Source organism: Orbicella franksi, chromosome 5 (genome assembly GCF_964199315.1).
Source record: "Orbicella franksi chromosome 5, jaOrbFran1.1, whole genome shotgun sequence".
NCBI classification, from domain to species: Eukaryota; Metazoa; Cnidaria; class Anthozoa; order Scleractinia; family Merulinidae; genus Orbicella; species Orbicella franksi.
The window spans coordinates 10,160,951-10,182,400 of NC_138149.1; the positions used below are offsets into that span (position 1 = coordinate 10,160,951).

Here is a 21,450-nt window from a genome sequence, read left to right on the forward strand (position 1 = left end):
GGATACGGAAATACGTCATGGTGCTTGAACAGACAGCGAGAAAAATACACGCACACCTAAACTACAAATCCTGACTGTGTTGTTTCTAGATCATGCACATCAACACGACCGCGGATAATTTTGTACCTAAAGCCCGCGTTCTCCTGGACCAGCAGTCGGGGAACGTAAAGCGCTTACCCGCGTTTCCCGACCTCTGGTCAAGGGGGACGCGGGCTCTGGGTATGAGATTAGAACGCGCCTAATTTAAAGCGCTTGGAAGTTAAGCATCATAACAGGTCAATTTCATTGCCTGCCCGATTTCGACATTATTTGGAATCGGCGAAAAAGATCGATAACAGTTTTTAGGCCTCAACCAAGAAACATGCAGCTATTTCAAACGCTTTCTCTTTCTATTTACCGGCGAATAAACATCTTACTCATGTGTTACCAAAAGAGATCATAGCCGATTAGGATCACTCGCACGTAGCACGGAGTTCATACATTAAATGAGCAATTGACGCGACTGGAAATATTCGTGCTTCAATTGCGGCTTGGGACACTACACTCTTTCTTTGTTATAAGAATATATGTTTTAGAAGAATATCGAGGCTGAATTTTGAGAAATTTTAGAAACATTTTTAAGAATAAACCCGAGGCTGAGATTTTGAAAAGAATATTACTCTGTGTCAAAAATTTGTAAATAAAATGCAATTATAAATTATGTTTTTAACTAAACCATATAAAATGCCTCCTTTCTCTAGAAGGCAAAACTGATCAAAAAGCAACATAAACAGTACTAGCCGTATGTTCGATGCTTACAACACTTCTGCAAAAAGTTCTGTGCGTGTTAGAACTTGTGAGCGTGACTCTATCATTACGTTTTCTATAGTTTCTTTTTTGTCCTACCTTTCTTTTGTACCTGAATAGTGTGAATAAAGATTGTTGTTGTTGTTGTTGTTGTTGTTGTCGTGACGCATGTATGCGCGCTGAGCCTCAAAGGCTATGCGAGACCTCGTGCTTCTGTTTTGAAAGAGTAAATCGTTGCTTGTGTTTGCGTTCTTTTAAGTACAGTCCCAAGTTGTAAGAGAATTAAAAGGTTAAAATTGAGCCGTCGAGTGGATCTTAACTACTTTCCAACACGGCGTGATTTCAGGCTATAATGCCTACAGGCTGGCTCTAAAATTACTTCAACACCATCCAGACACCAAATACATACGAAAACAGATATGTCATATGCTATAATCTAAGAATATTCACAAAAATATTTTCAGCCTAAAATCGGCAGAAAAATAAAAATATTCAGCCTCGGCCGGAAAAACAATATTCTTAAATATATAACAAAGAGTGTGTGTGTAAAGTATACTTTTACGAATTGCCTTTTATGTTAAACACCACGAGTAAAAGTAATAAACGTTTAGCATGAAGTTTGGATGGAAATATGGATATTTTATTTTTCTTCTTATAAAGTTGTGAATCTTCCATTTGCTCTATGCCATAAACTGGCCTTATAAAATATATCTGCCCGTAAAACGTTGCATTAATCTTTGATCACTGTCAGTTTCAGTAGAGTGAAGATTTCACCAAGGGAAAAACAACAAAAGCAACCGGTCTACTTCTTAAAAATTGTGCAAGAACCCCAGTGCTTGGCTACCAAGAGGTCTGCCTTAAATGCCCCTCAGTTTCCCAAATAAATTATGTTGACACTCGCAGTGACCCCTTAAAGGATCAGCAAATAGGAATTGTTGATTTGCAAAGTACGAAATCACCGTCGTCATGTACACAGCACACGTACAACACTGCTTAAATTTTCGAGGTTGAGCTATATCCTTGTCCCGTTTCCAGAAGCAGCTGACCCGCGGGACTATCACAGACTCTGTCCCGCTCGTAAACAACATTGCCTCGTAGGATGGTCTTGTGAATGACTCCACGTAATTTCATGTTGTGGTATGGAGTTACCTGCGCAAGCAAATTAAAAAAACAAGTTGTCAGCAGTGCCATTTTAAAATGACGTCTTTGCCATCTTAGTTTTAATATACTTTGGGCGTCTGGATCTTTCTCTAAGACTCTAACCAAAGAAAGCGAATGCAGTGTGTTTAAAGAACCTTTCCAGTAGCTGTCCAAGGGTTATTTCGTCTCCTTTGAAAGTGCATTTTTTTTGCCGCCGAACCAAAACCAATGTTACCGTATCTGAATAAGCTTCAAGGTTTGACAAACAAACGCAAATAACCGAATAAGCCAATCAGGACACAAAGTAGAAAACATGCAATCGGGGCAAAGCGCGGGAAAATACAGTCAAGCGAGGTCACAATTAGTTTAATTTGGTTTTGCTTTATCATCACTTTGATTGGCTGAAAAAAACAAAAAAAAAACAAAAAAAACAAAAAAAAACAGTGTATTTGCACTGATTTTTTACGGTATGCCGCACCAATGCCTTTTTGTGGTTGAGTTGGTTTTTAAATTTTGACCTCAACAAACGCCAAAAGCGAAGACATTTCAAAGGCGCTTAAATTTGGCATCGCAGAGTACAAACTTAATTTTTCATAATTTGGAGTGAGGAAGGAAGGGTAAAATAATAATAATAATAATAATAATAATAATAATAATAATTATGACATCACCTTGTTTTTGTGTCGGGTTATCTTCTGATCAATCTGAAAAAAAACAAAAATGCACTCAGTCTATCGTATAGATGTTTACGGCTCAACAACGATGTGACGTTTTAGTAAGAATATACAATTTATTCGATGCTTTTTCATATAATACGCACTGATATTTCAAGTCGAGCCCCTCCTGGGCAAGGAAAAATACGAGCAATGAGCACCTCTTAAAATGATAAAATTGTTACCCGAAATGAATTTAATGCGTGTTAGTTTTCAAGAGAAATTTGCTAGATTAACTCTGATGTGTGAGAATTCGCAAATACATCTATTAGTTTGAGATATAAAACCAGATTTCTTGTTTTACCACAATTGGTTCATCGGGATCCCACAGAACGAAATCAGCATCCATGCCTATGGCGATCTTTCCTTTACGGTGACTCAAACGACTCAGCTTGGCGGGTTCTTCACACATCACGCGAACGACATCGTGCAGAGAGAAACCTCGGCTTGACGCTTGCGACCAGAAAATAGGCAAACCTGCAAAAACGCTATGTGATGGTAAGTATAGAAGTTGACCCTTGCAGTTCTAAACTTTGTCTCCGAGAAGATGATCAGGTCTAACAATCTTGTTTTCAGATCTCGTGTGGACGAGGCCGAAGGCGAGAAGCCACTAGAGATCTTGGAAGAGATTAGGACTAAACGCCAAATTAAAGCACACAAAATTTGAGCCGGGCTGCCCTAAATCTAAAACTAAACAACAAGTAGATAGTGAAATCAGGCCGATCACTAAAACCGCATATGGTAAAATGAGGGTGTGGATGAGTTTTTAACTGTTAGATGTGGAATGGCGCTTTTCTAGCTGACACCTGAGATCTGAAAATTAACTGACAGCTGAGAAATGCGCTGAAATTATAACTGATAACTCACAAATCACCAAAAACATAAATGACAGCTGAGATTCCTTCAACCCCATCCAGACCCTATGGAATGCGCAGAGACTTAGCTACGGCCTCCTGGCAACACAGGGGCCCTTCGTACTGAATAGGAAAACGAATAAAAATGACAACACGTCTTTTAGTTCGTGGCGGTCATTTTGAATATAAATACACAGTCGATGCGAGACCTAGAGCCAAAAAAAATTCATGGTCTGAGACGGCTGAGAAAATACGGAAATTCTCCCGGCATCCGATCGTGCAGCGATCCCCCGCCCGAGATCCGAACATTTTTCGATTCCAGACCCTACACCAGATCAAGCCGCGTATTAAAATTAAAAAAATGTTCACCACACAATCATTGATCCCAGTCCCCCCCACCCCCGTCACCCCCTGTGTGGCAGGAGAGGGAAACCATGAAACCGACACACAATCGTGAAAAAAGCCACGTGAAACAAAATTGTGATTGTTTTCGTCCTTGTTTCTGATTGTTCGAAAAGAGAAGAGTCTCATTTTCATGTGTGGAACATAAAGCTAGGCGAATGAAGGTGACACAACAAAAGATGCCTTTAATTCAAACTCCTAATAAGACACTGACCATACTGCACTGATGATATTCCTCCCCAGGCCGCCATAAAATCACCTCGGTCCATCAGCTTCAAATCCACGGTACAGGGGGAGTGGTCAGATATTACCAAGTCGATGTCACGTGACTTGAGGGCTTGCCATAAGCGTTCCTTTAGAGAGGGAGAGAGAAATCGAAGACTAGTTACTGGGCCTTTCAATAACACAGGAATTCAGAAGTTCAAAAGCTAACCAGCTAACTAACCCTGAGCAATCTAACTTCGCTGCCGTCAGTCATAATTAAGATGACATTCATAGAACTATGACAAAAAACAAACAAACAAACAAACAAACAAACAAAAAAACAAAATGGATTCAATTTACCAATCACAACCCACAAACGTGACCTATTGAACAAGAAGAAGTCAACATATGTTTCCTGAGAGATCCGCTACGATGACTGACGGCAGCGAAAAACGCAACCATCTTTTGAGCAAAGTTCGCGCAGTAAAAAGGAGACGTAATTGACGGTCAACTTTTGGTTTCACTTAATAAAAAGCTAGCATCTTTGAGACTTCTTAAACTACTAATGTCCTGGCACAGAAGCATATCACCTAGAACAGGTGATATGCTTCTGCCTGGCATTATCAACTGGTCTGCAAACTGCACAAAAGCGCGCGCGTGCAGTTGCCAGTGACAACAGAAATCCACGCGCTAAGGACCTTGCTTCCCGCTGGCTCGGCATTCCAGCGTTTATTTTCATTTTGTTTTTGTGTGATGCGCTGCGCACGTATTGCAAACATACAGATCACTCAAAGACGTTTTTCTGCCTTCTATAAAATATGTCGATAAATTAAATTGCTCAGAATACTTGGTTGTCAGCATTTCTGACTGGAGGGCAGCACTTGAATTGAGTGGCACCATCAGGCACATTTTCAGCCAGGAGCGATAGGTAGTGGTGCGTGGTTTCAATCGTGAGAGGGACCCCATCTTCACGGGCCTTCCTGATCATGGGCAAAGCGCTTGCTGAAGAAAGGTGCACAATATGACATGGTACCCTGGAATGCATGTGGAAAAAAAGTGAGATCATCCACTGGTATCTCAAACTCATTACATGATAGTCGGTTATATGATATTGCGCAACAACGTAAGTACTGTATAGGAGTTTGTATGGGACTGTAACGAATGAATTCAGTGGCTGGAAATACGAAAAAAGAAAAAAAATACCGGTACCTGGAACCCAACACTAGGAGCGTGCAACTCCCGTAGTAAGCCTATGTAACGGTATTTTTACAGACCAATTTCTTTTTAAGCTTCTTTTTCGCGAAATAGGTCAGTTCCGGTCGACATTAGCGCGTAACGGTTAGCAAAAAAAATGGTGGTAAATTCAAACTAAAAACAGATCGGTCGGTGGAAACGCCGTGACAGGAATATCTGGTAGTTTCACGCTCCTAGCCTGTGAACAGGCTCCGGCTAGAAGGGTCCGACCGCGGCTGGAAGGGCCGAGAAGAAACTGGCGGAGAGTGAAGTGGCCGAGGGGAGGCAAGACGATCCTATAGCCTGCGAACAGGCGAGGACGAAAAAAAAAATTCGGTGAGCGCGAAACAGAAGAATGAGCGAAGCGATCGGGGTGGGGCAGTTCGGGCTGACCGAGAGCCTGTTCTCAGGCTACACGATGCCATTGATGCGATCCTGCGATACACAATTATTATGAAACGCCTCGATCTCTTCTCTTTCCTTGTGTATTTCTTATGTTTCTGAGGGGTTTAAGAGTTCTAAAGCGAAGTTAGCGATTTTTAGCATTACTGTTTTTCGCTCTACAATCTTGTATCATTTCTGTGAAAAGCGGAAAACTCTGGAAATCACGTTAAAACTGCCTCAAAATCGACGGCGACATAACAAATATAAGGCTTCGAAACACAAGTAACAAGCAAAGAAATGTGGTAAGTCGATTTATTTCTAGCTTTAAATACAAAATCGTGACATTTCCATACAACCTCTTATATTTTCGTTGTTACGCAATGTCATGTAATGTTCACGGCTGTTAGTCAGCTTGGTGCACCTGTGGTTTACAAAATCTCACCAATGAGTTTATGATACCTGTGGTGTTGAATTATTTTCCAAAAGATGTGCGCAGACGGTAAATTTTCCAGGCTGACCGGTTTGGAAGGACAAGGGTCTCAAAGTAGCTGTGCCTAAAAGAGGGACGTGGACTGGGACATGGGACGTAAGACTCTAGCAGGTGTGGACTCGGGGATGTGGGACTGGGGGATGTGGGTCTTGAGGATGTGGGGACGTGGGGCGTGAGGATGTGAGGACTCAGGGACCCAGGTCATTAAGGATGTGGAAAAAGGGGACTCAGGAAAGTGATAAACAAACAATACCTGATTTTTGAACTGAACATTAGAATCTTCAGGGACTTTAGGCACAGCTGTCTCAAAGGAGGTACTAGTGCAATGGTTCTTACCTATATTCTCTACAAAGGTTTATGACCAGCTCAATAGCTTGATTTTCCATAGCTTCTGGACGAGACTGTAAGAATGTAGCGTACTTTGCAGGGTCTGTAACAAACCCATACAATTTAGTGCATATTTACAAGTGCAGATCAACCAAGCTATATTAATTTTTTTCTTCTTTTGGTCTTTAAATCAACAGTACACATAAATATAATTAGTATAGGTAATCATACGGTTTCGAGTTCAATTTGGAATTAATTTGCATGAGTGAGTTTTTCAAAAAGTTGAAATTGCATGAGCCGCTTCGGCGAGTGCAATTTCAGCTTTTTGAAAAACTCACAAGTGCAAATTAATTCCAAATTGAATGAGAAAAACCATATGATTATTTATTAAAAATATAAACAGGAAAACATTTGCGTGGAGCAAGTGCTGGAAGACCTTTCTTCAAGCCATTTTTTCACATTTGAGAAAACTTTTTTCAAAGTTTCCACACAAAATTTTCGTCATCATTTTACGTAATATCATTGGCTTGGAAAATTTCCTATTGTCTCTCAGCCAATCATAATCCAGAATTACGATGTGTAATTTGCACTGGTGTTACACTTTTTGCACTTGTGTTGCACTTGAACTGCACTGCTCTCAGCCAATCAGAATCGAGTAATATTTTCATGTATATTATTATAAATATAATTAAGACAAGTCCTGGTTGGTACTGCCGGAGAAGTTGGATGGGGGTGTGTGGGCCACTTCACAAAACCCTTATCCACATGATGAGATGCAGTAGGGTCTATCTGAAGGTACCTCGAAGGGATGCGGGGTAGTTATCCCTGCACTCCTTTCATATTTGAATTTCACTCTGTCAAAGAATCAATGCCTCTGAAGCAATTCCCAGCAAGAGCTGTCAAAAAGAGTTTTGTCACTGGAAACACAGTGATGACCCATAAAGGTCCAGATCATTCACTAATTCGGAAATCAGGTACTTCCAGTCCAGACCCACTTGCGTCTCGTCATGGTGTGGAACCAAAATCTGTGATTTTCCCTATCCTATTTATAACCTGATCAAAAATTTGATACCCCAGCTATTTAAGGCCTGATCCTTAAATTAAGACCCTGCTTTAGACCTTCCTTATAATCAGTTCCCTAGTTCAGACTGTGAAGGGCTTCTTATTGATCATGATGGAAAAGTAGCTAATTCTAAAACAACATATCCAATTCAAGACTAGAGTGCAAAAACCATACTCTGTTTGAGACCAATATGGCCAAATGGTTAAAAACCATACTCGTTGGAGCGACATAAACCTATATAGCCCATATAAGGCAGTACCTCCCCCCCATGCCTTTAGTTAGCTCATGATTTTGAAAAAGCAATGAAAGGGCAATCATAATAATGATGTCATTACCTTTACTGGTGTTTTCTGTTTCTTGAGGGATCTCAACTTCAGCATGGAACTAAGTACAAGTGATATATATTTATATATATTTATATATATTTATATATATATTTAACAGTGAAAAAGAAAAACAATCACTTTCTTTTAATTACTAAGAAACTGAAAAACAGTGCTTTCCAATTTTATTATTACATTATAAAAACTACTCAATGAAATTTTTTAAGTAAGTGCCACTCAGCAATGTTGTTTAACCTCTCACTGTTTAGTATGTACATTGCTGGCATTACTTATGTTTGTTAGTTTCAGTTAAAAACATTACACAGGTGCGTGAGTTGCAAAGTTATGGCCTTAGCTGTCCTGCGGGGCATGACGAGGATAAGTAAGTAACTAAGTTGCAGAGTTACCTCCTATTGATAAGTTATGCAAGCCCACTGCAAGTTATTTTATGCCATAGCATTTTCTCAGGTCACCCTGGCAATATTTATGTACATTTAGAAAACAGCCCTAAGAAAATACGCATGCTGATTGGTTAAAAATTGTGTTTCTATAACTCGATAGAAACACAGAACTAGCACGAGCTGTTGACGTAATGACGGTACAAGCAAAGAGAATTTACCTTTTGATGATCAAAGTAAACAAGTTGTTTCCCTTTTTTCCGTCGCGGTGTTTTTTAAAAGAAATAGAAAACATGTTCTCTGTGTTTCTATCGAGTTATAGAAACACTCATGAAAGTTTGGGAGAACTCAAAAAAGCTGTGGAAACACTCGCCTACGGCTCGTGTTCCCACAGCATTTCTCGTTCTCCCAAACTTCCACTCGTGTTTCTATAACTCGATAGAAACATGGTACATGTTTTTTATTTCTTAAGTAGTGTCTCAATGTCATCAAGTTATTGCTGTAGATGAGGCACACCTTAAATTACTGCAAATGTACATGTATCAATGCTACATAAGTGGCACAAACCAGAAACACAGCATCTGTTCCTTGCATTTGCTCCATTGCCATCCTGACATCACTCTCTGTGACAGATGGGAACTCGTCAACTCCACTATGGATAAGGAAGCACTTAAAACCTTTGACACCTGCATTCACCATGGGCTTGATTTCAGCCTGTTGGATGAAAAATTAATTTGCATGTCATTTTGTAGGGGTCTTTCTATTAAAACAATTGATCCCCAGTTAAAACAAGGCAGATCAGCATAGTTCAAATACCAAACTATACTAGCCTGATTGCCTGGTACCACCCCTCCCCAGAAGGCAACATCTGTCCAACACTTGTTCCTGGCACTGTCTAGTTTGGTATAAAAACCATCTAGGGTAGTGGTAGGGGGAATGGAGTTCCTATTAATTGCAGCAGGAGAGAAACACAAAACAATAAATAAATAATTACGTTTATTTGATATATCTTTAGTTACAGTCTGATCTGTTTGAATGTTGTGCATGCCCTCTCCAAATCCTGAGACTCAGATTAAAAAAATGTGTGGAAACCACCTGTACACGAGTTTTTCCTGAAAATTTCGATACCCTCCTTCCTTGTGGAAAGTTGTTTTGGTCTGACATTATCACTGTTTCAGAAAATATCCATACCCAGTATTCCCATGAAAGCCTTTTTTTGTGTGAACCCACACTGGAACCATAAGACTGGATTGTGCAGCTCCAGAAAATATCTGGAAATCCTACTTTCCCTTATTAAAACATGGGGATTTTCTGGAACCACACAATGAGTATTTGAATGTGTCAAGGTTAAGACTTACAGTGGCATGTCCACAATGGTGGTGATTCCACCTGATGCGGCAGCTTGTGTAGCTGTCGCAAACCCTTCCCAGTGTGTTCTTCCAGGCTCATTAACATGAACATGGCTATCAACAACTCCGGGCATCACAGCAAGATCACCAGCATCTAATACCTGTGAAGAGATGTTATTCTGATATAAGATCTGTAAAGAGATAAATTCCAAATCACAAAAAATGACCAGGTGTCAGATTGTTACTTAATATAGTCTCCTATATCTGGGTGGATAGTCCATAACAGATTGCAACCCTCCCCCCCCCCCCCCCCCTACCTGGCAACCACAGCACAGCACTTGCCTCAACAGTTGGTGATGTATTGACCCACTTGGTATAGGGAAGGAGAAAGTTGTTCCCCTATACTAAAGCTACATGTGGCCATGTACTGCCCTAATAGGTGTGGTGTTTGAACTGTTATAGTTTGAAAAAGGATTGACAGATTTTGACAAATTGTCAGTGTTTTGGAAAATATCTGTACTCATTTAATTCCAATGGAAGCTTTTTTGTTTAGCTTCCAGAAAACATCCCTACTCTTCCCACAGCAGGGACTGGAATTAACCGGGGGTGAGGGTTTAAAAAAATTTAAAGAACAGTATTTATTTGACCTCTTCTGACCCACCTCAAATTTGATTATCACATAACAAAATACCATGGTGTGTATTTGTATTAGTATATGATGTAAACAATAATATTGCTGCACAAAGTTAAATATTTTAGAGGAAGAGTTTTTCCATACAAAAGGAGCATGGTCATACATTTCAAGAGAAGAAAGGATCTGTTGAATTATTTTCATCGAGAGAACCAGGGAATTATCACTACTATCAACGGAACTTGGCATGAAATGGGTTTTAAATGGCTAACATTGAATTTATTGGAACAAGAGAAAAATTCTTGATTGCTAATCATTTTCACGTGAAAATTATTTTCATCTTCAGTGAAAATTATCTTGATTTTTTCAAATCTCCAAGGTAGGGAAACAGAAATTGTTTGAAAAACTGGAAAGATTAAAAAAAAGAATTGGTGTGTTTGATTTTTTATGGAGTGCCCAAAAATGAGCTGAGAAACCAGTTGTGCAAGGCTGGGAGAACAAGAGAAATATATATTTTTTGGATATTCAAAGATTGGTTCACTTGGTAAAAATAAAATGGTAAGCACATTTTCCATTTGCTCCGTTCATTTTGGAAATGTTCTGATTGGGCAAACCAAATATTGTATTTGGTAAATGATAAACAACATTACCTCCTCCCCGCTACCTCACCCTCTGGGAGGCCCTATTGACTACAGAGTATGGCATTTGTAGACTGCAGAATTTTAACAGTCGAACCTCCAGTTGTGACCACCTCCCGTAAGCGACCACTCAGCGACCAGTTTTCCAAAATACCAAAAGTTTTCAAGTCAGATCAGTCAATCAGATCAGTCAGATCAGCGACCACCTCTCATAAGAGACCGCGACCGCTTTTAGAGCTGAAAGTTTGAAATTTTCTTTTGTTTTTAACCTCCCGCAAGCGACCACTTGACAGATAATAGAACTGAAATTGGATAATAAAGCGTTGTAGTCCATCATACTCTGCATGAACACTTTGGAAAGCTTAAATATTTTTGTGGCTCCTAAAAGTTACTAGAGAGGTTAAGCATGACGTTTACGGCAAACGGCAAACGGCAAAAATGAAACTTTTGCCGTCTCTCTTCAGCTGTGTGTACGGTAGAGTGAAATTATTTGTATTTGCAATGAATAGTAAGAGACATTATTCCATTTTTGTGTGCTTTATTTATGGATTAGAAGAAAATAACTCAAAATCAGAAGTTATTTTTGCCGTCTGCCGTCTGCCGTCTGCCGTTATCGCCATGCTTAACCTCTCTATTATATGGGCACTGACACATGGGTAGGTCTCTACAGTTACTATATGTTAAGAGGGCAAAAATTTGACCCAGTATTGTCTAATATCTCGCAAACGATCAGCCCCCCGTAAGCGCTTAAGGGAGGTTCGACTGTAATATCGCTTACCATTATGATTATCGATGGCTAACAGTTCAGGCTAACCGGAGCGCAAATGTAGTCTGCATGCAGCTTGCAAATGTAGCTAAATGTCACACACCGCACTGACTAACACGTCACCATTAACAGGCGTGACATGTTTCATTAAAATGTAAATTTACACCAGTACCCTCATGAATGATCCGTTTCTACAAAATAAACGTTTTAAACGGTACATGTTAATTCGCCAAACGTTGAAACAACTTCGCAGAACACTACTTCATAATTCTAAGGGGGTGTTTACACGCTTTCACAACGGTGCGAGTGTATATGTTGCTCAACATTTTGTCTACATGGGTCTACATGATTTAAACCACTATGGATCGCGGACATGATGGTTTCACGAAACTTCCCATTCAGAGTCGGGCATAGTGAAATATAGCTGCGAGATCTTCATTCCGATACCAAAATTTTCCTATATCCCGTGAAGTCCCGTAAGCAAAGCATACCTTGGCTTTTGATGGCAGGGAGGTCGTGTCGAGACCCCTTTCAATTCCCACTATTTTTCCGTTCTTCACGATGATGGATCCCGACGAAATACAATCTGGAAGCAATATTCTCTTGCCTTTTATGATCAAGAATTCTTCGGCGTCTGCCATATTTTCGAGTTGGAGCGATGGCCGAGTCTTCTCAAATGACAATAAAATTCCCTTCCTGTCACGACGAAAAGTCACGGAAAATTAAGGTAGTAGATACCCGCAAAATCATAAAAAAGTTATCATTCTGAAAGAAACTTATTTGCAGCTACAAACCCTCCCCAATATCTAAATTTTTTATGTCTGAGCTTATTTTTTGCTTTTCTTATCCTGCGCACTTTAAAAATAATAAAATCTAAAGGGCCCTCAATTGTATATTTTTTGTTTATTTCTCGTTTCTATGGTAACCAGCTAGCATACGCGTCGTTTTTTGTCAATTTTCGAGGTCAAAACGCACCCCGAAAGACCCAAACCCGATTTCGTTGTCCCAGAGACGCCTGGGACTTCTTTGTATACCGTGAGGAGACTGGAACCAAGTTTACACGAAGCGTGAAGCTTTCCGAAACGTGGAACTCAATATTGCGAAAGTGTGAAAATATATTTAGCTTTCTTTCGCCTTGAAGACAGTTTTTGCTCGCTTTTTCGAAGAATTTCGCTTAGAAATGCCAAGAACTAAATTTCGATCGCTTAGAAGATCGGTTACGCGGGGAAAACGTTCACGGAAACCTAAAGACGAACCTAACTCGAAGAAAGAGAAAACTCCCTCCGCGAAGAAGCTTCGCTTGGAAGATGACAGTTCGTCTCAGGCATCGAGCAAGGAGTCCTACAACAGGCCAAATGGATATCGATTCCAGGATGTCGACATTCTAAGGCGAGTTATTTTAGCCTGTGCTGTTTGTAAAGAGTGCTTTCAAGGAACTTTGCAACTGTTTCAAGAGGTTAGTGGTTGTGGCTTGGCGAGAACTCTCGTGTTGCAATGCTCAAACAATGATTGCAAAACTTTCACGGAGCTTCCAACATCTGAGAGGATTATTCGAGGGAAATCCCATTTCTATGATGTGAATAGAAGATCAGCTTCTATTCACATTTGGAACCACTATGCCTCAACTGAAGACACTCCACTTCATGACTACTGTCCTGAAGGGCCTGATTCATGGTGCAAATGGCAGTGTGATCAGGCAAATGGCACCAACACATTCAGCCCAAAGAATGTGGCCCCTGCTGTGATGCAAGAGATTCTTCCCACATTTGAGGCTTTGTGGGACAGAAACCTTCTCCAAAGTGTATTGGAAGGCCTCTCACAGAACAGCAATGAGGCCCTAAATCACCTTGTTTGGGACATCAGTCCAAAAAAACTCTTTGCTGGTCCTGAGACAGTGTTGACAGCTTGCGCTATTGCTGTTTGCCTCTTCAATGGGGTGCTAGAGCAGTCCAAACAATGCTAAGAGGGCTCAACCTGGCGGTTGGAGAGCACTGCAAGTCTGGTCTGACAGCCATTGATAAACAGAGACTCTGTGCACCTGCAGAAAAGTCCTCAGAGGCAACAAAACAACAGTACCAAATTCGTCACAGTCAGTGAAAAAGCTGCAGTGAAAGGAATGAGGAGCAGGAGGGGCCAACATATGAGCCTGGGGCTTTTGGACTTTAATTTTTCACTTCGAACATTATTTAGATACTTTTTTATTAAGGTCTAAATAACATTTACCTGCTGAGAATGTCTCAAATGTATTTCATTATTCAAAAATGTAGTAAAATCTGGGGATGAAAAAGTTACGTTTTTTGAGGTTATGCAATTTAGGGGCAGGTCGTTTGAGAGAACGAATTGTCCAATTCTCACCAAAGTTGGCAGGGGTGTGTATTTTTGCCTGTAGAATGCAATGATGTAATTTTTGAAGCCATACAGGTGAAACATAGATCATTAAATGAGTGCCAAACTGGAAAAAAGTTTTCTTTTATGTTTGCTTGTTGCCATGGAAACAGAACCCCCCCAGAAGCTGGTGAAAAGTAGGTCATTGCATTCTACCATGTCTCCTGCATTTGCAACGAAAATTCGGCCCAATTAGGACAGGTTTTGAAGGAGATTGACCTGCCCCAAAATTGTAGCTATTTCACAGTAGGGGTCCTAGTCAACACCCCTTAGCTCGGCCAGGATTTGACGAAACCTCTTAAAACTTATTGCCACAGGTAGCTGAAGACTTAAAGTCTTAATGTAGCATAAGTTATGATTAAATATGGTTTTCAGTGGTCATACTTTCTGGACTCCAGTTTTGACAAAATTTGGCCATTTTTGCGGGTATCTACTACCTTAACTAACTCAAGGGTCAAAGAAACTAACTCACGGCAAGACAAAAACATCTAACGGCAACACAAAACTCATCCTCACCGTAAAAAAAAAATTACTTTACGGCGAAAGCAAATCAACTCACAGCAAAACTGCACGCTCCTCGCTCGCTCACGGCAACGAGCAGGTCATGCAATCAGCTGTTGGTCAGCGGTTGTCATTCTAAACGCACCCCTCCCACCCCGTTTAACTTGCCGCAAGAGAAAATTTCTGTCTGCTACAAATCCTTCTACCCTCCCCCACCCCATAAATTTTGAATTCTCTCTTAAGTTTCGTAATTTTCCCGTTATATTTTGATTGTTTATATCATTTTGTTTCCTACTCTGCCGGTTAGCTTGATTGTGTATGTTTCAGCGAGTTCCTTTTAGTAGTAAAAAGTCGGCAGGTATATTTTGCAGGTTACAGGTTGAAACGACTTGTCTATTTGAGTTGAAGTCGAATATATAAAGCCCAGTATAAACGTTAACTGCAAGCAACCTAAGCTAATTTAGGCTAACCGGAGTGCCATTCAGGTTTAACCAAAGTGCTAAGTAGACTCACTCGGACTTAAAAGTCGAATTTTCAACCTGCAGCCTGCAACCTGCAAAACATACCTGCTCAGTAAAAGTGCACATACATTACTGTTTACTTGTGGTTAGTTTCACTGAAGTTTGCTTGCAGTTAGCTTTTATTAGTTGCCAAGGGCAACCCCCGCCCCCCTCTCCCCTGGGATGGACCGTGTAAAAAGGACGGGGGTGCTCGTCCGAAATTTTGAAAAAATCCCCCTAAGAGGTACCAAGATCCTGTTTTTTGGGTGTGGCTTGAAAATTTTTTCACCCCTAAGAAGTATCAATTGTAAAACAACACTTTTTAATAACTTGAATAGTCATAAAAACGATTGCTTCTAATACGTCCTACTCGTAAAGTTGATCGTCAAATATCTCCTAACATATTTTTTTCGGCTCAATACACTACCGTGTAAGCTCCCACTGTGAACATTTTGACGCCGAACACCCGAAGGGGTACCACATTAAAACCGTTCCTAAAAGGTACGATGAGCACCCCCGTCCTTTTACATGGGAGTCCCCCCCCCCTGGCCACTCGACTCATCATGTCAGGTGTAGCCGTAAATATATGAGAGGTTACTTTTGTATGCTAGTGTGTCTACAGATCTTTTTTAAGCGAGTTATTTTATTATGAGCCCCGAGCGAAGCCAGCGTGAGAGCAGCAGGATACGCCTTTTTTTTTTCAAAATATTCCTCGCGACGCTACTGAAAGCCCCCCACCCCCAGCCCACCAAAAAACAAATAATAATCAGCCCGGCCTTACTCGATACTCCCAGTCAAATGAACACTTACTGTGCCAATAGAGACAGAAAAGTATCAATGATAATAGAAATACAAATAACCGCTCATTCCTTTAATACCTTAAATTCCTTGTAGCTAGCTAGCTCAGTGAACATTTACTAAGTACTTTGCTTCTTTTAAATATAATGATGCGTACGCAAAATTGTTCAGTTTAAGTCAGCTTTTATATTCCGTGTGTAAATACGCTGGTAGAGATGGCTCAAGGACCCATAACTCAGTGGATAGAGAGCTAGTTGTGATTTGACAAGCTAAGATAAATTCCATATTTAAAACTGTTATCGCGCCCGTTTCTTCAATTTTGCACCCATGCAAGAAATTGTTTATTTTTTTCAGTTTTGTTGAACAGCGATCCTTAGCATAGCATTCTATTCTTGCAGAGTTCCGTAACCTCTGGCATCGGCATCTCGAACAATCTTCAACCTTGCAGAATGATTTTCATCCTCTATATCAGTATCCTGCCTGTCTCCTTGCGATTTATTTTCAAGATCTGACATGGCAATACTTTCTTCTTTTCCTCCTTCTCTCCTGCTGGACCTGCGGGCTCTCTTACTTGCGGTTTCTCCATCTTGCGCATGAGCTTTGCTGTCCTCGGCCGAGTCCCCCTGGGAGGAACTGAAGAGCTGCAGGATTTTTGAGTAGATGCCAGTCTTTTTCAGCTGAGACATGAGACTCTGCGCACAGAGGTTGATAGTTATGGAGACGATTGACAGGCCAACATAGAGCAGCATAAGGTTGATCCAGATACCCTGAAATATCAACGTAAGCTGTTCGGGATATTGAGGAGAGAAGAAAACAAAGTCATGCAATTATCTTCATGCACATGCAATATTTTTTTTACAACAAATAAAATAATACGTAGAAACGATAAAAAAAGTTAAAATTAACAGAAAAACAAATTTAAAAAAAAAACAGAATTAAAGTAGCTGAAGCTTTCTCCTTTCCTCAGTGTTAAAGAAACGACAAATGAAGTGAAATGGGCATATTTTGTTAAGCAGCAAGTTTTTCAATGAAGAACGGTTTAAAGTGTGGTCATAAGATTTCGTTCCCAGTACTCTTGGGAAAAACATCTTCGCCTTTAGTTTTCTTCACAAGAGATCTGGGAGCGAGGGGTGGAAATTAGTACTAGAAGAATACTGGATAGTGCATGACTTGAAGAGCACAGCTTTTTTTTTTTATGAGAAGATGCTTTATGAAGAGATAAGACACCAGTAAACATTCAGGAAGGGCGAACTAGACCACGAATTTTTGCGCTTGCCATATAGAACTCCATTAACATTGAATTTTTGAGTAAATATACTGAACAGAATCAATTTTCTAAAGAGGAACTCAGTCGTTGCATTTGAGATGAGGCAGAGGCCTCAGATGTGTCAAGATTGTGGTAGCCTTGTTTGCAAGAGAGAAATGTACGTGAAGTGTGAACTGCGTTAAGCGTGATGAGTCACGTGGACATCATAGATCAACCGTCCAATAAGATTCCTGTATATCTAAGAGAAGACAGTTAAGTGTTAGAGAGAGATTGTGTTAAGAGACTTTTTTTAGTGCCACGTTTGCGACACATGTTAGATTTATATTAGCTGTGATACGTCATTGTCTTTTCTATGATCTGAAGGTCCGTTGTTTGATGGTTAGTAATCTGCTGTGAGTAGTCCATAAGTCGAAAAGGTTATTAGTGTGAATGTGAAAAGAAAGTTAAGACCTTGACATGAGATCACCTGAAGAGAAAGGGTCGTAGAAAAAAGAGTTAACAGACTATAGACAGACCATGTTAAGTATTGAAGAACAAATGACATAGATGACGATCCTCAAAGGTGCTAGGTAACTAGACGTTTCCAATTTTGGTAGTCTGGTAGTCTAACCTTCAGTTTTGCCTATAAGGGAGGTGTCGAGTTCAAATCCTCCTCCTTGTCACTAGATGAATATGTGTTTGGTGGTCCCAGATTCAACTCCTCCGCGCTTTGTAAATAGTCAGCCTCCTGCCAGTTGGGATATTTACGTACCACGTTTCTGTTCAATTCAATTTATGATTTGTTTGCTTGTTTCAGCGTCCCCATTTAATAGAGTAATGCTAAACTCTTCGACACTTACATAAACTGATTTATTTTTTTGAATTTTATTTGGCCCAGCACCTTTGAAGAAGAGTTATAGATAGTTACGCCCGCCACTGAGAATTTAATTCATGCAGCATAGTCAGTAGAGATATGAGGAATGAAAGTAAGAAACAGTTTAGATCAAAGCATGGAAAAATGTCAAGGTGTTCTTAGAACGCGTGGGGCTGTCTGAGCTGAAGCATGCCATGCAGTCAAATAATAATAATAATAATAATAATAATAATAATAATAAGGCACGAATTTTAAGAAAAAATATGAACTGGCTATTGTAAATATAAAAAATTAGTGGCCTGCTAATGATTTTTTTTTTTTCGCTTTCTCGTGCATGTTCACGCGTTCTTCCTATAATTGTGTGAGGCTGTTTCTTCTGTATACTAGTTTTCATTTTAATTGTCGCTCAGTGTTCTATTCTTATTGCTCCTTTCAATAACATGCGGACTCTAAAATTCAAAGCTCAACCCACAAATGCGTTTTTCGCTACCGTCAATCAAATGTTCAGCGGCTCCACCCAGCTTCCGACTACTGCCGAGCGCGCGGTTATTCAAATCGTTGAGCACAGTTCAGACAACAAAACAGTGCTCGGAAGTAGTCGGAAGCTGCGAGGGGCCGCCGAAAATTTGATTGACAATAGCGAAAAACGCGTTTGTCGGTTGAGCTTTGAATTTTAGAGTCCGCATGTTATTGAAAGGCGCAGTAAAGGCAAGTCTAAAAGTGCAGACATGTACCGCGATGATTTGACTTAACATACACCTGGGCGCTATAATTGAGTTTTGAATATTTACATCAACTAAAAGATTAAAAATAACTCTTGGTACAGGGGGAGGAGCATTGGAAAGAAAGCAGTTATATGACGTAAAGGGCTCTCTCCCGTACGGTACGATGCCACGGGAAGAGTTTATTAGAGAGGCGCACTTCCGTTGAAAAAGGCGGGGGCTAAATGGAATTTCTGAGGGGAGGCTTTCTAGCTGCCAAGACGACGGGAGAATTAATAGATGGAGTCTAATCAGGTTGTAAACTTTTGGTCGATCGAACGTGCTGTAAGCCTTAGAGTAGCCAGTTGCGCTTAACCTACATTAGGTTTTTTTAGGTAGTACATAGAGAACAGCGTTCTTGGAGTCGAGCATAACAGCATTTTGGGGTCGAGCACTGATTTCGTGTCGCTAGCTCAAAAAATTCATCTCTTTCTTCAGTTCGGTTAATCTCCTTTATATCAAATACGGAACGTAGATTGATGAGTTACATCTTTTGCAGTAAGAGCAGGGTTTCACTGGTCTCGATTTTATCGACCCTGTCTTCTAAACTAGAGATCATGAACCTAAGCAACTTCTAGCAAATAATTATTAAGGCTACATGCAAGACCTAAACCAATCAGAGAACAGCATACGTACCGCTTGAGACTGAGGTACGACATCTCCAAATCCGATGGTGGTAAACGTGATAAAAATGAAATAAAGCGCTGTTCCAAAATCCCAACCCTCTAGGGCACAGTACATGAAGGACATCACTGCTAGAAACAGGAATATGATTGGTAGAGCGATCCACACTGGAGCATTGATCTGCGTGTCTGCAGACTCGAACTCGTAATCACTGTGGTACCTCCTTATGCGGTTTACCAACCATGCGCATGCGTCGTTCAAGTAATGAACGATGTGGTTTCCCACCACGGCAAGCAGCATCAGGGTCAGTGGTATTCCGATGAGAGCGTACACAATGCAGAACATGCGGCCACCCGTTGTAACTGGCGCCAGGTTACCATAACCTAATAGAGAAAGAAACTTCTTTACTGAAATCAAAGTGCACTACGAGCAAACCCAACGATTTCACAGTGGATTGTGATTGAAATGTGTGGCTCACAGGTTATTCTGGTTATTCGAGTTACCATATTGACTTCTGGCAATACATCTTATAACAGCAGATTTTTTTTTTTTTAAGGTGGCCGAACACAGTTTTCGCGCGCGCTTGTGCTGATGCAATTCAGCGCGCGCACAAGGAGGAGCGATCATTTTATTTACTCGACGCTCGCACTATCTGTGCTATTTTTCTCAATAATTGAACGCAGTGTATTGATGGCTTTAGTCTTTTATTACAAATATATGTTGGAAAACGTAACGATGCAAAGAACCCAGCAATTCTAAGCTTTTTATTTGTTACCGAAAGAACCCAGTTAAATGCAGCGCATGCGTAGTAAGTCAAAAAATTGCGATTGAATGAAAATTTGCACTCTCGGAAATACGCCTATTTCTCGAGAACCACTCATTAGAATTTCACGAAATTGGGCACAAAAATACTTTAGGAAATAAGTAACTGGACTACTGAAAAAAATTGAACTTTAACAAAGGAAATTCTAGATATTCCAATGAACCTTCAAGAGGGGATAATTAAAGATCTCCCTGTTAAATTATTATTAAATAGTGTTAACTTGTGAGCATCGTCACAAGCTTGTTGCACGCAAATTATAAAGAAAATCTATGACGAGATTTTCTGCAAATAAACAAAACCGATTTTAAAGGCCTTTTTCTATTTATTTATGTTGCCATGGCAACGGCACGTACGTCAGCTTAACTATCAAAAAACCGAAGTTTGTGTTGTTAAATTGCTTGCTGCCATTTTTGGCGACCAAAGGATCAAGGGTTTTAGAGAAAAAGGTGAATGAAACACAGGTATCAAAAACTGTGTTCAGCCAGCTTAAGAAAAAGAGAATGACTTTTCGTGCATGCTACATGAGGTACACTGTGCCAGAGAAGCTGTGTTTTCAAATTCCTCCGGCGTGGTGTGAACGGGGCCTTATTTGTGGGTGAGAAACTTTGTAATAAGTAAACATGTATGATTTTAATTCAATTTTAACGACCTTTGTAAGATATTTCCTTTTGTTTTGGCAAAAAAATTTTTTCAAAGACGTTCTCCCGAGACAGGTGTGAACTACGAAAGAAAGTGTCAAGGATCGCGTGTAATAATGCATCAAACTTAATGAAATAATGACTTTTCAACGGACAAGTTTACGGAAGACGAACAAAAGCATTTTGGGCGGTTAATATGACATGGAAAGGATATGTTGAGTCTAAATTTGAAAAGAAAAAAAGAAGAAAATAAGAAGAAAAACAAACAAAAAACAAAAACAAGACAACAAAAGATGCTTCTTAAGAAGTGACTAAAAATAAGTTTACTCAGTATGGACAGAATAGATTATCTATGCTCTCGATTTTTGCATTACTTTAAACGGAAATGATTTGTTTTTACTAAGAGCTGAGGATTTTGTATTGAAGCTTTGACAATTAGCCCAGGTAAACCACACTATAACCCAAAATACTTTTAAAAGATTGATACAAATCAGTATAATGCGTGGTTGGTAGAGCAAAGAGCTCGGAACTTCTATACGGTATCTACAAAAAAAGTGAATCTTTTGTAAAAAGATGTTATTTTCGAAATTAAATTGAGA

The 21,450-nt window shown here is 40.0% G+C and overlaps 3 protein-coding genes across 3 annotated transcripts in view; all 3 read right to left on the minus strand.

The window, feature by feature from the left end:
• Positions 1–21,450, minus strand: part of LOC145487068 (mitochondrial carnitine/acylcarnitine carrier protein-like) — a 141,622-nt gene that overhangs the window by 118,722 nt on the left and 1,450 nt on the right. The gene's annotated exons all lie outside the window — the stretch shown is intronic.
• On the minus strand, positions 1,424–14,667 carry LOC145486668 (allantoinase, mitochondrial-like). Its single transcript, XM_081465379.1, has 12 exons — positions 14,646–14,667; positions 12,193–12,397; positions 9,676–9,827; positions 9,148–9,262; positions 8,885–9,031; positions 7,932–7,980; positions 6,543–6,636; positions 4,947–5,133; positions 4,110–4,248; positions 2,944–3,116; positions 2,598–2,630; positions 1,424–1,935 (listed from the first exon to the last, which is right to left on the minus strand). The coding sequence occupies exons 2-12, from the start codon at positions 12,340–12,342 to the stop codon at positions 1,780–1,782; spliced, it is 1,395 nt and encodes a 464-aa protein (XP_081321505.1). The 5' UTR covers positions 12,343–12,397; positions 14,646–14,667; the 3' UTR covers positions 1,424–1,779.
• LOC145488050 (potassium channel, subfamily K, member 16-like) overlaps positions 15,288–21,450 on the minus strand; it is a 6,760-nt gene continuing 597 nt past the window's right edge. The window contains exons 2-3 of the mRNA XM_081466818.1: positions 19,403–19,773; positions 15,288–16,670 (exon numbers count right to left, since the gene is read on the minus strand). Coding sequence (XP_081322944.1) covers positions 16,272–16,670; positions 19,403–19,773 — 770 coding nt within the window. The 3' untranslated portion in view covers positions 15,288–16,271. The remainder of the gene's footprint in view (positions 16,671–19,402; positions 19,774–21,450) is intronic.

Coding starts and splice junctions, on each gene's coding strand:
- LOC145486668 (XM_081465379.1), bottom strand. CDS start 12,342: ATGGCAGACGCCGAAGAATTCTTGATCATAAAAGGCAAGAGAATATTG. Junction 3,117..4,109: donor AATATCATCAGTGCAGTATG/GTCAGTGTCTTA, acceptor GCGTTTTTGCAG/GTTTGCCTATTTTCTGGTCG. Junction 1,936..2,597: donor TAACCCGACACAAAAACAAG/GTGATGTCATAA, acceptor TTGCTTGCGCAG/GTAACTCCATACCACAACAT.